Source organism: Cricetulus griseus, chromosome 4, assembly GCF_003668045.3.
Source record: "Cricetulus griseus strain 17A/GY chromosome 4, alternate assembly CriGri-PICRH-1.0, whole genome shotgun sequence".
Lineage (NCBI taxonomy): Eukaryota > Metazoa > Chordata > Mammalia > Rodentia > Cricetidae > Cricetulus > Cricetulus griseus.
In genome coordinates this window covers 1803156-1818162 of record NC_048597.1, presented here as the reverse complement: position 1 = coordinate 1818162, position 15007 = coordinate 1803156, and the positions used below count along the sequence as shown (strand labels likewise).

Sequence of the window (15007 nt, the reverse complement as noted above, 5' to 3'; positions counted from 1 at the left end):
TCAAACAGGGGGACTGGGAGAAAAAGAGGTCCCCAGAAAAGTCAGGGGTACCCAGGGATTCGTAATGGCTCCTCAATACAGAGTTCTTTCTCTCTTTAAAGAATACTTTTATCTTCTCTGGGAATTGTGGCACATGCCTTTAATCCCAGCACTCCAGAGGCAGATGAGGCTGCTCTTGGCCACTAAGTCTGAGTATTGGGTGAAAGCCTGGAGATTTGGGTGAACCACAAAACTCCTGGTCCTTTTCTGAGAGAATGTCTCCCACCTTTATTGTGGAGCAGCCTTATATACAAACTTACAAAAACCCCAGGTCAAAGGGTTCACAACAGGATATTGATCCCAGTGGGGTGAGTCAGGAAGACAGGAGGTACCTGTGGTTATGCTGGAAAACAACTCTTAGAGACCCCATGGGGGCTGGGTTCCAACATCTTCCCCCTTCTTTATATATAACAAAACAGTTATCAAGTAAGAACCATAAGATTTTAACCACTCTTGGTGTGTTACTATAACTATCTTCAACTCCATCAAAGACCATAGAAGGATAATATATAAACTCTAGAACTGACAGAGACACCTTGCTTCCTAGACAGTCACCCAAAGTTTCTTGGTAACCTTGAGGCATCCATCTTTAGCCTACAGGCCAATGTGTCTGGCAGACTTCTCAGCAAAGCAGGAAATTCTCCACCTGCATTGGCAGTTTGTGTGTCATCTTTTTTCTGTGTCCTGTAGAATGTCTGGCAGACTCTTTCATGAAGCAGAAAATTCTAAACTGTCCTGCATTGGAAATGGTTTAGGCAAGAGTAGCTTCTTGCCCAAATGGCTGGTCTTGCCATGTCCAAGTCAAACTCTATAATGAATTTCTTGGATGCCCATCTTCCTCTCAGATATAATTGGTGTGCTAGGAGCAGTTGTGTCTCACTGTCAAGAAAAACCCTAAACCATTTAAATGCCATATATTCCATTGGTCTTTGAATGGTATGAAGAATATATATCTAGAAAACCTAACTAGCATCAACAAATGAAGATCCATCCCAATACAAAGTATCAACAAATGAGGATCCGTTCAATACAAAGTATTATTTCTATATCATATTCCTCCTTTTTCCTTTTAAAAGTGATTGACTGTGACCACTACCATTTCTAACTGATCAAATTTAAATGAAAACAAATATTCAGACCACCTGGGCCACTGCTTCAGGGGGTCCTGCTCCATGAAACCATACCAGTCTGGGAGAAATCCACGCTCTTCACCTTCCATGGAAAAAAACCAGAATTTCCCTTCCAAGTAACCTGTACTTTAACAACTGTTGCTCCTTCCCCAGCAATTAAACGATTCAAAGACAACACAATAGCATTTTTTGTTAACAGTCACACATTTACAATCACACTTCATACACACATGTGTGGCCACACCATACATACAGAACATACATCTTTTGAACAAAAGTCACAAAGGAGAGGAGGTGTCAGGGATGGCCATCCTTACCATAGCTTGGCATCTCTGGAGGGCCTTGAGGACTCTCGCATCTTTGTCCATTCTTGAATGGTCTTTTGTAGGGCCTGGGTCTTTTCTTCATCTATTTGGGCATATTCTCCTTTCTCATCTGATGTGACAGATGATGGGGATGGCTCGCGATGAGGGCTCTGGGAGACCGGCTGAAAGTCCAGGGCTATGTAATTCACATTGCCAGTACTCTTTTTTTGGAGCTTGGCTGTTAGTGCCACTGGATACAGGGGATGAAGACCTTGGGTTCTGCATAGGGACACGGTTCTCCTCACTGTCTCTGGAGTCTGTTTTGGAGATGGAATGGCAGTACTGAGAGGAGTTGGAGTTAAAGGTGTGGTTGACTGTGGACAAAGACTTGGTGACAGGTGTCTTGAAAGGGAGCTCACTGATGACAGTGTTGTTACTCAGGTCAAGGGGTACTGGCTTTGCTTTTCGGCCAGGCTTGAGGTGGATATTGACCAGGGGTGGCTGGATTTCGCTTCCTCGGCTGGCAAAGTGATGGGGCATTGTGCTCATGGGGATGTCAGAAATTGAACATCCCAATGGGTTTATGGGCACATAGTTGTCATCAGACCTGGCAGTGTCTGATCGACCCACAACAGTCTTTTCTAGAGACTTAGCAGACCAGCAGGCAGTTTCTTCACCTCGTGTTGGATACTTGTAGTCACTGGCTGGAGGTCTCTGTTGAGGGCTGCCCCACAGAGGTGTCTGTGGTGCTGTGGTGGGGGAGCTATGGCTGACTCCACTAGGAGGTCTCCAAATTCCATACACAAGGGTGTTGCTGGGTGCCTTGAAGATGTGCACATCCTCACTATCTGCCACAGATCCTGCTCTGAGCAGGGGCTGACTGGAGCTGCTGAATTCAGCTGGAGAAGAGCAGAGATTATGACTGACTGAAGAAAGGTTTCTCAGGGTGTCAGTGCTCTCTTTAGTTTGACTGAAGCCGAAGATCTGGCAGATGCTCTGGACCCACCTATTCCTGTCAGCATCTGTCTCAGCCACCAGGTAGAAAGTGTGCTCATTGATAATAGCAAACATGAACCTCCTTTGGAGCTCTTGTTTGTTGAAGGTCAGGGCTACATCCAACTGCATACAGAAGTTTAGGCTGATGATCCCCAGGGGTTTCTTGCAGTGTTCATTCTTATAGTATTCTAGAACATCTGGGTCACCACACATCTTACCGCTCCGCAGGATGAACCAGTGTTTCTTCTAAGCATATTGCCCAAACTTTTTCTCAGGGGGCAATTTCTCCAGCCAGCCTGTGCACACAACATCGTTGCTGGCTGACTGGAGCCCGCAGCAGACTCAAGCAGACAAAAGCATAGGCTGCTGGGTCAGCTGGCTGCTGGTGGGTAGCTCATGGAGGAGGGATTCCTCAGTGGCAGATTTCCGGCATTTCTTTAATAATCTTCTTAGCATTATTGCTTAGTTCAAAGTTAAAATTAAATCTTACCAGTACCTTGTCTCTTTAAACTTTCTCTGTGTGATTGATTGTGATCTACATTCTAATCCAACTCTCTTAGGAGTTGAGGTACCTATTTTCTAGTACCTTTTGCAATCCACCCTCACAACTCCTTACTTGCTTTCCAGCCTTCTGAGGGTGATCTCTCAGGGTTCCCTTTCTTTCCTGATCTCGGTAGGACCTCCACTTGGCCACTAAGTCTGAGTATTGGGTGAAAGCCTGGAGATTTGGATGAACCACAAGACTCCTGGTCCTTTTCTGAGAGAATGTCTCCCACCTTTATTGTGGAGCAGCCTTATATACAAACTTACAAAAACCCCAGGTCAAAGGGTTCCAACAGGATATTGATCCCAGTGGGGTGAGGTCAGGAAGACAGGAGGTACCTGTGGTTATGCTGGAAAACATCTCTTTTTACCCCTTGGGGGCTGGGTTCCAACAGGCAGAGACAGGCAGATCTCAAGGCCAGCCTGGTTTACAAAGAGAGTTCTAGGACAGTCAGGACTACAACAACAACAACCAAAACCAACAGCCAATTTTGTAGTTGTATACAATTACCACCCTCTAGAAATTAAATCCTTGGTCTCCTTTTCCTACTTCTCAAAATGTTAGAATTATAGGCCTGTGTCACTGTCTGAGTTACTTTTGTACTGCCATTATGATGGCTAAAGAAACTCCATTTTAGGCTAGGCGTCCATCTTGGTGGCCACAGGCTGTTTGTCTCTGGCTCCAGTCCCTGGAAAATAAGTGCCCAGTAACACTGATTAGGTGACCTCCCCAACCCCAAAATGTACAGCCATGACCACCTACTTGTTACTGTATGACTAACTGCTTTTTGACTTCTGTAACCTGCAGGCATTCAGGGACTTTTTTTTATTTATTATGTATACAGTGTTTTGCCTGCATGTATGCCTGCAGACCAGAAGAAGGTACCAGATCTCATTACAGATGGTTGTGAGCCAACATGTGGTTGCTGGCTCTTAACTACTGAGCCATCTCTCCAGTCCCATTCAGGGACTTTTGAGGTTGCCTTGGCTACCTAATCTCGCTAGAGCGCATAGCCGTAGGTTGCTTGTGCAGATATTCAAGGTTTTTGCCTTTCAAAATCCTTCCCTCACTGCCCTTTGCATGGAACTCTCAACTTTGGCCCCAAGACTGTTGTCCTGCTAGCAGTAATCAATAAATATTTTAATTATAATTGGATTGACTCTATGGTCTTTTCCCTGTGGTCAGGAACTCTATTAACACCATGACCATGACCAAGGAAAGTTATGGAAGAGTTAATTGGGGGCTTACAGTTTCAAAGGGTTAGTTGATGATTGTCATGGCAGGGAGCATGGTAGCATGAAGGGAGGCATGGTCACTGGTGCAGCAGCTGAGAGCTTGTGTGTGAGTGTGTGTGTGTGTGTGTGTGTGTGAGAGAGAGAGAAAGAGAGAGAGAGAGAGAGAGAGAGAGAGAGAGGAGAGTGCTAACTGAGCTGGCTGTGGGTTTGAAACCTCACAGAACATGAGAATGCAGCCACGGTTTATATTTCTAACGTACACAGCCATTAGAAAATATGCCTAGCTTATTACTGTCTTACACAGTCCTCAGAGGGGGAAAATAGCATGTTCATATAACGGACTTAAGATATGAAAAGTATTTTTGTGTATATGGAAAAATAGTATATAAACAATGTGGATATTTTGAAAACAAAATTGTAGCACAAATAATAAAAACCTAGAGACAGATATTGGGGTTCAATCTGAAGATCAGAAAAGGAAAGCAGTCAAGCCACTAAAGAGTTCTTTGTCGGGGGCCCAAAAACATCGATTATGATATTTTGGGGTGCAAACCTCAGCTGGATTCCAGGAGCTTGAAATCTCCCATTGTCTTTCAGATGCTGGCTGGTTACCTCCAGATGCCTGTCCTTGGTGGGGAATGGTTGCTAGTTTGTGTAACAATGGACAACTTTGCAAGTTGAAGTCTAAGCTCATTTAAAATCTTAAACGTAAAGTTTTATACATGAAAATTTTATACATGTATGTAAAGTATCCTGATTATATACACCCTCCTCCTAGGACTTCACCATCACGCACCCCTCCCACTTTAATTATGATTATTTACTTACTTGGCTTTCTGAATCCAGTTAGTACTCAGTGTGGAATCATCCACTAGGACATGGGGAATTTTCTAGTGCCCACACTCATAAAGTGACTATCCCTTTGCCAGCAGCCATGCTCTCCAGTAGCTTCTTAGCTAAGGACAGTCTTCATGCGGATGACCACAGCTGACTCCCTGTGGCTCTTGTAGCCTCTGGGTTGGAGGGGAGGAGGGCTGGGGGCTAAGCCTTGCAACAGCCGCCAACCCCAACCTGGCACCGGCTCCCCGAGCCTTGGCAAGAGCGTTGATATAAATGTTTATGGTTGAACCTTCCCAGTTGCTCATTTTCAATACTTTTAATGGTAATGGGTCTAGTACCCATTGAAATAAGCTTATATATGACAGGAAAAAATGGGGTGAACACTGGCAACTAAGTAAGAGGGTAGGTGGGAATAGGAGGGTGGGGAGAAGGAGGGTAGGGAATGATTATTCTAGAGATGTATAAAGTAGCCTTATGAAACCCCATTTGTTTGTAATCGAATTAAAAATATAATTGTGAAAGAGTTTGAACATTAGTGACAGGTGCTGCTCCTTGAAGACTCTGAACACTCAATGAAAACCTCAGTACCAGACACGGGTTACCTCCCTGTGAGTCAGAGAGACCCCAGAAGCCCCACCCCCACCCACCCAACAACACAGGCTATTGCCATTGCTCTTGCTGCCCACTAGAAATACCCGGTGAGAACCTGTTGCTCCAGACAGCACATAGGTTGGTTACAGAGAAATCAATCTTGAACTGGCCATGAAGCTCTACATTCTGCTTCTGGATAGCTTTCACAGTACTGGAAGGTGCTATTCAGGGTTCTGCCAGGAGAAAAGACATCTGTGGTCTATCCAGCATTGGGTCCTTCGTGCTACAACACAAACAAGCCAGGCAAGACACACTCACGTGCCCAATAGTGGCAAGACTATCCATCGGGGCAACTCTGTCCTCCTGATGGGATTTGAGATCTGCCGCACAGGAAGGAGTTCCAATCCAGGCCTCAGGAAGTCCCCTGTCCCAGGGGAGAAATCATTGATGCTGTTTCTCTAAATGGTCACGTTGTCACTCTGCCTTCTAAATTACTTATGTCTACACCCATAGATTCATGGTGCTCCAAAGTTAAATTTTGACTTGTGAATTTGTTGACTTTGAGCTGTATTCTAGGGACCAGAGTATCATTTCTCATCATTGACACCCACCTGAGGGACAGGGACAGATCTCAGGATCTCTGAGACACTGGTGAAAGGAGTAGGTTCAGAAGCCAAAGAGGTCCCACCCTGCTCCAGATCTCCAGTGTCCCCTCCTTTGTGATGAGTGGCCAGGGAAGGAGAAGGTCTGGGACCAGATGGACGCAAACGCTCACAGCATTTCTTAAGTGACAGGCCTTTGCCACTAATGCCCTTGAACAGGATTTTTCAATGTGTGTGTGCAAGCGCACGCTCGAGAGTATGTGTGTATGAGTGTGTGTGCCTGTGTGTATGAGTGTGTATGTATGTATTTGCGTGTGTCTGTATGAGTGTGTATTGTGTGTGCCTGTGTGTATAAATGTGTATATTTGTTTTTTTCCTTCCACTATGAGGTTCCAGGGATGAAGCTCAGGTAGGTCACAAGCTTGGAGGCAAGTGACTTTAGTCAGTGAGCCATCAAAAGAGTCTGGGCTGGTACCACTTGGGCTTCTTTACTGGTTTTGTATTCAGATTTTTTTTTAATGCTCTTCAAATCATCTATATAAGTAAGATGCATCAGAGCTTGATATAAACACTCCCATCCCCAAACACCTTTAAATAGGAAAGATGATTTGCCAGTTGCAGTCATCCGGGTAGCCTCGTCTATTTCTCAGCCTCTGAGGTGTCAGTGAAGTTTTACAGCGCCCGACAGTTGGTAGAGAAAGCAAGAAACAGGCCACTCATAAAGGGATCTCTGTCCTATGACAGTTCACTGGGTTTAAAAAATAATAACCTTCTAGAAAACTTTAAACAGGAGCTGCTCTTTAAACGGCCACTGCGGCCGTTTCAGTCAACTCTGTTGTTTGTCCAAAGCCCTCCTGGATGAGCCTGGGCTTTTCCCTAGGCTGCGGATTTTTTTCTACGCCCCCGCCCCCCCAGGCCCCGCCTCGCTCGCCTGCCCCAGGCGTCTCTCTATAGGTCTGTGATTGGTGCGCTGGCTCTCCAGCTCAGCCTGGCCTTTTACGGACTGTTGTCAGGGCTCTAAAGTGATTAGGGAAAGGGTCCAGCGGCTGCTTTTATCAGCCAATCATTTCCCTGACATCTCAGACGGAGGGGGAAACCCAGGATGCCTCCCTGTGGCTCTTCAGCCTCTGGGTTGGAGGGGAGGAGGGCTGGGAGTCAGGCCTTGGAACAGCCGCCAACCCCGACCTGGCACCGGATCCCTGAGCCAGCGGGCGAGCGAGCGTCACTTCGGGATTTGTCTGGTGACTTCCCTAGCAGCAGGCAGGGGTGTGTTAGGGGGGAGTCCTCTTCCCGACTGTCGAAATGGTTATCAAAGTGTTTGTTGCCACATCTTCTGGGTCCATAGCGGTAGGTGTCTGGGGCGCTGTGGGCTTTTCTTGCTGTGCTACTTTTCTGGAGGAGCAGTGGGTATGTCCGGGCTTCCGTCTTGAATTCTGTTTTTGTTTTTTGTTTTGTTTTTTTGTTTTTTGCGTGTGAGTCAACTTCACACCGCTCGCTCGCAGCGCAGCGAGCATGAGTGCCCTTGGCTTCTCTCTTTTGTCTTGTTGGAAGAAGTGTGTGATGTGTGTGATCCAACAGGTGGGCCTGAAAGGTGACTGGAGAGAGGAGTGTTCCATGCTCGGCTTCAACCTGTGCTCTGTGTCCTGTTGGTAGTGCGGTGTGGCATTTATTATTCACCGGCCTTTGGTTTTTTAAGTGCTTTACCTTTCATTCTGTAAGGTGCAGACTAAAACTTGGAAAAAAGACGACAGGCCGGGCAGAGCTGAATCAACCGCCAAAATGACCTCAGGGCGTAATTCCTCCTATATTCGAAATGGCTGGAAGCATAAAGATAGTGGATGTGATTTTATTATTTGTGGAAAGTGATGTCACAAGGACAATAGCAAACCCATCCGAGGCCACAGTTTTAAATGCTCTGGGAATTGAGGGCACCCAGAGTGTGAGGTAGAAGCCCAGTTCCACACCATGGCTTTGCCTGGGTTTCTTGAGACCACTGGCCTCCTGATTCTGGCCTTGGTTCTGTGCTGTCTAGACCCACCTGCCAAAGAAAGGGTACCCAGGGACCCAGTTCTAGGAACGAATCACAGATTGGCTTCAGGCTGGAATTTAATTTGTCTGGAGTGAAGTTTTGGCCAGTGTTTGAGGAGAAACTAGGAAGGCTGTGGGAAGAAAAGAGTATATTAATTGTGAGCATTAGAGACCAGAGAGGGGGCTGCTTCCTTTTATAGCTACTTCCTAGAGGGTCTCAGGTTGCAGCTGGAATTCTGACAGTTTCCAGGTCCTGGCTAGGTGCCAGTCCCAACCACAGCTTGCCTAGGGCCAGCACTCCCAGATCTAAACATTCAGGAGTGTTTCAGAGAGAGCGAGCAGAAAACAAAGAGTTTGGCAGTTCCACCCACCTGTCCAGCATGGTTTCTGTGATTCTACTCATTCTGTAGGACCTAGACTTGGAGAAAGATGACATGTCATGTTAATCCCCTAATGACCTCAGACCCAGAATAGGACAAAAAGAGGAGCACACATCTTGAACGGAGAATTCCAGACCCAGAGACTACAAATGTAAATCCTTTGTGGCTGTTGACAACTATGGATATAAATAATATATGGATATAAATAGTGAGGGCTTCTTTGTTTCTGCAGTGCTGGGTTTAAACCTCACACATGCTATGCAAACATGCTAACTTACTGCTACACTGCATACATCCTGAGAGTGCATTTTTGGGTTTTTTAGGTTGAAAATATTTTTTTCAAGAATAATGGCTTCGGTGGGCTCTTTTTGGAGCGGGTTTTATTTTTATTTATTTATTTATTTATTGGTTTTTCGAGACAGGGTTTCTCTGTGTAGCTTTGGAGCCTATCCTGGCACTCGCTCTGGAGACCAGGCTGGCCTCAAACTCACAGAGTTTCACCTGCCTCTGCCTCCCGAGTGCTGGGATTAAAGGTGTGTGCCACCAACGCCCAGCTTATTTTTATTTTTTTAAAGATTTAAAAATAATTTTTATTTTGTGTGCATTAGTATTTGACCTGCATGTATGTCTGTGTGTGGGGGTTAGAACCACTAGAACTTAACTTACAGACAGTTGTGAGCTGCCATGTGGGTGCTGAGAATTAAACCTGGGTCCTTTGGAACAACCACTCAGCTCAGCCTTTTATCTCTTCTGACGGTGTGGTTGTTTATATTCTTTAGACAACAGGATAAACCCACAGACTTCTTTGTTTTGTTTATTGTCCTGCATTCTTGAAGCCCAGGAGTCTGTTTTGTCCTTGGAGACGCTGGGGGCAGGGTGTGGGGGTGGGGGGGTGGGGGGTGGGGGGAGGTGTCTCCCTTCACTTGGGTCTCTAGGAGTTGCTGAATTAATTGTGACTCCCTAGGCAAATGTTTCAGTGCAGCTCGTAACTGTGTAACCTTGGAGGAGGTATTTCTCCTCCCTAAGCCTCAATTTCCTTGTCTGTAAAATGAGGATAAGAATAGTGTTCACCTCACAGTTCTGTCACGAGGACTTCCTACGCACCACACTCGGGTGCCCAGCACCGTGCCAGGGCCTCACTTGGAAAGTTTTGTGTAGCCACCAGTAGCTGTTTGTTCATGTTAGTTGCTGTTCTAATTTTTATTAGCCACCATGAATTGATACTAATGAGCATTGTGGTTGGCATCATTATTAGTTACTGTGATCATTGGCAACAGTTTTCAGTAGCTCTAGGGCTATGATCGTTATGTATTAGAAGAACCGTTCAAAACCAAGGAAGGGGAAGGGCACATGCCTTAAACATTCAGATGGAGAGCTCATCACTCCATGTCTGTGCCACCTGGGGAGTTTCACCCAACAGCTCCGTGACAGGAAAACTGTGCAGGGGCTACTCATGTTCCGGCTACACGTGTGTCGGGTGGTCTGCGAGGTCACATGTTTAGAAAACGAATTCTGGCCCAGCAGAATAGCCAACACTCTCATTGACAGGAACTGAATACATGCTATGCACGGCCCCATTTTAACCATCACATTCAAAGATCTGGGCCACGCTGTGCTGTACCGTGTTTGAGAGGATTCTGGCCTAAGGGGACAAGGGAAGCAGGGAAGGGTAAGTGTCCTCTCCCATGGCCCCCTTCCTTTCTAGAAGGCTGTGGCTGCAGTGGGTCATGGGGACAAAGAGGAGAGAGGATAGTCTTTACTGTTTCCAAGGTGTTCATTCCCTGCCGTGGCAACCCCTATGACAGGGGATGGGGACTCCCAGGTGCCTTCTCCGTCCCTTCTCCCACTAGACTGATGGTGTAAATGTGTGCATGTATGTTTGCCAGTACAGTGTATGGGCAAGTGTGTGCACATATGCACGTATCTGCACCCCGTGTCCAGTGTCCTGTTCTATCGTTGCCTGCCTTATTCAATTGAGACAGGGTCTCTCACTGAGGCCAGGAATGAGGCTAGCAGCCTGCAAGCCCCAGGAGTCATCCTCTCTCTGCTCCCCACAGACTATAGATACTTGTAGGCATGTGACCACAGACAGCTGTTTATGTGGGTTCTCAGTAAGCACTCATCCATTGAACGCTCTCTCCAGCCAGCCCCCTCACCGGAAAAAACAAAAAAAAACAAACAAACAAACAAACAAAAAACCGGAAAAAGGACCTATTTGATCTGGGTGTCAGTCTTGGAAAACCCACCAATTCATTGGAATGATAGCACACCTGTAATCCCAGCACTTAGGAGGCCAAAGCAGAAAGAGCATGTGTTTTTTGTTTTTTGTTTTTTTTTGCCAGCCTGGGCTACATAGATAGCTCTAGGACAACCTGGACTGTGTAGTGAGACCCTGTCCCAAACAATACCCCATCAGTGAAATCCCCACCTGCTGGCATGGCCAGCCTAACTGGGAAAGAAGGGTGTGTGCTGGGTTTCTAGCAGTGCAGGTTCTCTGCTATAACACAGAACACATTGCCACACCTGGTCTCACTCAGTTGTCACAGCACCCCAGAGGAAGGAGTCTTTGTTTCTACTTTGCAGGTGAGGGAATCAAAGCCCCAAGCCCTTGCTGGAGCGCACCCTTGGAGCTGGGACATAAATGAAGGTCATCTGTGACTTCCATCCAGCAGGGTTCACACTACAGTGTGGTGGCCTCACTTGGAAAGTCTCCTCACTGTACCCACAATAAACAAGAGGTGTCAAGTAAAGGGCTTTGAGAGGTGTGGCTCTGGATCCTCAGTCACACAGGAGTGGCCAACAGTGACTGGGTGACTTGAAGACAGAAATGGCACAGAATAGGGAAAGAGCTCTCCTAGCCTCCACCAAGGTCCCCAAAGCTCCAAACAGTGACCCAGCCTCCAGGGATCTCCAAGCCCTGCAGACCCGTCCCTCAGGACAGCCAGCTAGTTTGGCCTGTGGAAACAGCAGGGCCTTTGACATCTGAGGATAGGGAAGGGACTCCGGGAAAGACATGGAATGAGTCTTGAGGAGAGCTGCTGGGGTGCCAGGAGCACCGCTCTCTCTGTCACAAAGGGGAGGATCCCTCTGATGGCTGATGCTGTGTACATGGGGGTCAGCTCGGGAGACTGCCTGGAGAAGAGCAGCCCTTTGGGAGGAAGACCCAATCAGAGTACTTGAGCAAGGTCCCACCAGGTGTGGGGAGGATGGGGGGGGTGAAGGTATCCACCAGAGAGGGAGGGCACCCGCCCCCTACTTCTTCCTCTGGGCTTGACTCTAGGACCCTTCCTTCTCTCAGGCTCCCAGGCCAGGCCTCCTTACTTGTTCCAGTCAGTCCAAGGAGCCCATTTTAAGTGGTCCTTGGTGAGTCCAAGGGCAAACATTTCTTCTATTTCTTTTCTGGGGGCAGGTGCTGGTAATAGCACTTAGCATAGTGTCAGGACCAACAAACAGGTCCATTGCCCCTCTGCTGATCCTTTCTAACAGAAAGGTGTGATTTTATTGTTTTCTTTGTTTTAATGCTGCAAATATATATTTGTACTGTGCAGTACAGCTAAAGAAAATGAAGCTGTGTAAACGTCAGCAAAGCATGATTCAAAACTAGCTGTAATACAGTGTTATAATACAGTAATGATTATTTTTCTCTGCTCTTAACCAGATAAGGAAGAAACAGCAAGAAGTGGTGGGCTTTTTGGAAGCCAATAAAATAGACTTTAAGGAACTGGACATAGCTGGGGATGAAGACAACCGCAAGTGGATGAGAGAGAATGTTCCCGGGGAAAAGAAGCCTCAGAATGGGATCCCTTTGCCTCCTCAGATCTTCAACGAAGAGCAATACTGCGGGGTGAGTATTCAGCGTTCTTTTGTGCATCTATCAGAATTATTAATTAATTAATTAGTTAATTAATTAATGTGTGTGGTTTGCATGTGTATGTACCCATGCATATGTTGTGTGTGTGAGAGAGAGACAGAGAGAGACAGAGAGAGACAGAGAGACAGACAGAGAGAGAGAGAGAGAGAGAGAGAGTGTGTGTGTGTGTGTGAGAGAGAGAAAGAGACAGAGAGAGAGAGAGAAAGAGAGAGAGAGAGAGAGAGAGAGAGAGTGTGTGTGTGTGTGTGTAGGCCAGAGGTTGACATTGGGTGTCTTCTTCAATCACCTTCTACTTTGTTTTTTTGAGGCAGGGTCTCTCACTGGACCTGGAGCTCATAGACTCAGCTAGGCGGGCAGAGTTGTGTGAGTCAGCCTGTCTCTGTCCTCTGTTCCCTGGCCAGCACCAGGTGGACATAGGTGTGCTGCTGTGCTCTGCTTCTGCATGGGTGCTGGGGACCTGAACTCAGCGCCCCATGTTTGCATGGAAGGCACTTTATACTTTATCCACTGATCCATCTTGTCAGCCCCTGTTTGTCAGAAATTGTTTAAAGCAGATTGGTTTTGAGACACTGTTTGAAATCGTTCACACCTGCCGGGCCGTGATCTCTTTCTTCTATCCAACCAACATTTAAGAGTGAGAAGATGATGGAGCCAGTTGTACGACGATCCAGCAGATTTGGGGTAATTTTAGGTTCTGTATTTTCAAGGATAGAAGTCACTTGTTTACACAAAATCTGCATTTTGCGTAGAAAGGGACGGATTTTACTTAGCCTTGTGAAGTGCACACTCAGCGGATATGTGATAAATTCTTAAGGATTGACTAGCAGCCGTGTAGTCCTTATGCCAGAAACAGGTGAATATGCCCAAATTCACCCAGTTAGTTTAAATGTGTTCTGAGCATTTGATGATAATGGCAATTTTATTTATATATTTAATTTTTTTTATCACCTTTAATTTTTGTATGTGTGTGTGCCTGTGTGCAAGTGTATGGGTGCATGCAAGCCACAGCATATGGGTGTGGAGGTCAGATAAAAATTTTGGGCGTCAGTTCTCTCTCTATCCCCCATGGGTTCTGCAGATTGACCTCACATTGTCATCCATGGCAGACTTAACACACTGAGACAGCGTGCTGGCCTGACAACTTCATTTGAAGGACTTCAGAGTTTATTTCAACATAAAGCTGCCTTCCTCAGAGTTTACAGGTTTTGCATAGGAAAGCAAATTGCTGAAAGGAAACATTAAAAAAAAAAACCCATGGACTTTAGTTATGAGAAGTGGACATACGGTGGGGTCATTCCTCCTGGGGGGAAGAGGGTGCTGGCAAGCACCACTACCAGAGGCCCCATAGACTTCCCAGGCCTCCTAACTGACACCCACCTTCAGGGGGTCTGGAACTGATACTGGTTTCCCAGCTATCAGTCTGGGGACCATGAGCAACCCCTTGTTTCTGTGGGTTTCTCCAGCCTGGTCTTGACCCCTTTGCTCATCACTCCTCCCTGTCTGCAACTGGATTCCAGGAGTTCAGCTCAGTGTTTAGCTGTCAGTGTCTGTTTCTGCTTCCATCAGCTCTGGACAAAGGCTCTAGGATGGCATATAAGAGAGTCATCAATCTCATTATCAGGGGAGGGTGAGGTAGTTTCTCCAGTTTTGCTTAGATTGTTAGTTGGTGTCATCCTTGTAGATCTCTGGACATTTCCCTAGTGCCTGATTTCTCTTTAAGCCTATAATGGCCCCCTCTATTACGGTGTCTCTTTTCTTGCTCTGCTCTATTCTTCCCCTGACTCAATCTTCCTGCTCCCTCATATCTTCCTCTTTCCTTCTCTTCTCCCCTTCTCATTCTCCTAGCTCCCTCCCCCCTCCCCCCATGCTCCCAATTTTCTCAGGAGATCTTGTCCCTTTCCCCTTTTCCGGGGAACCATGTATGTCTCTCTTAGAGTCCTCCTTGTTTCCTAGCTTCTCTGGAAGTGTGGATTGTAGGCTGGTAATCCTTTTTTTATGTCTAATGTCCATATATGAGTGAGTACATACCATGTTTGTCTTTTTGTGACTGGGTTACCTCACTCAGGATGGTTTCTTCTAGTTCCATCCATTTGCCTGCGAATTTCAGGATTCCATTGTTTTTTTTTCTGCTGAGTGGTACTCCATTGTGTAAATGTACCACATTTTCTTATTCCATTCTTCAGTTGAGGGACATCTAGGTTGCTTCCAGGTTCTGGCTATTACAAATAATGCTGCCATGAACATCATTGAACAGATGTCCTTGTATGAATGTGCTTCTTTTTGGTATATATGCCTAAGAGTGGAATTGCTGGATCTTGTGGTAGACTAATTCTCATCTTTCTGAGGAACTGCCATACTGATTTGGAACTTTCTGGAAATTCATAAGGAGAGCCTGTTCCATTCCTCCCAGTTGCTCAGGTTTGCCAGCAGTCCTTGGCTTGTAGAA

The 15007-nt window shown here is 46.4% G+C and overlaps 1 protein-coding gene across 6 annotated transcripts in view; it reads left to right on the top strand.

Moving 5' to 3' along the window:
* Get1 (guided entry of tail-anchored proteins factor 1) overlaps positions 1 to 15007 on the top strand; it is a 35426-nt gene that overhangs the window by 6161 nt on the left and 14258 nt on the right. For 5 of the 6 annotated variants that reach the window (XR_004769818.1, XM_027415696.2, XM_027415694.2 and 2 more), the window contains 2 exons: positions 12349 to 12534; positions 13195 to 13242. Coding sequence is in view for 5 of the 6 variants with exons in the window: in XM_027415696.2 (XP_027271497.1) it covers positions 12349 to 12534; positions 13195 to 13242 (234 nt within the window). In the remaining variant the exon portion in view is untranslated. The remainder of the gene's footprint in view (positions 1 to 12348; positions 12535 to 13194; positions 13243 to 15007) is intronic. The other variant, XM_035444272.1, reaches the window with a different exon arrangement.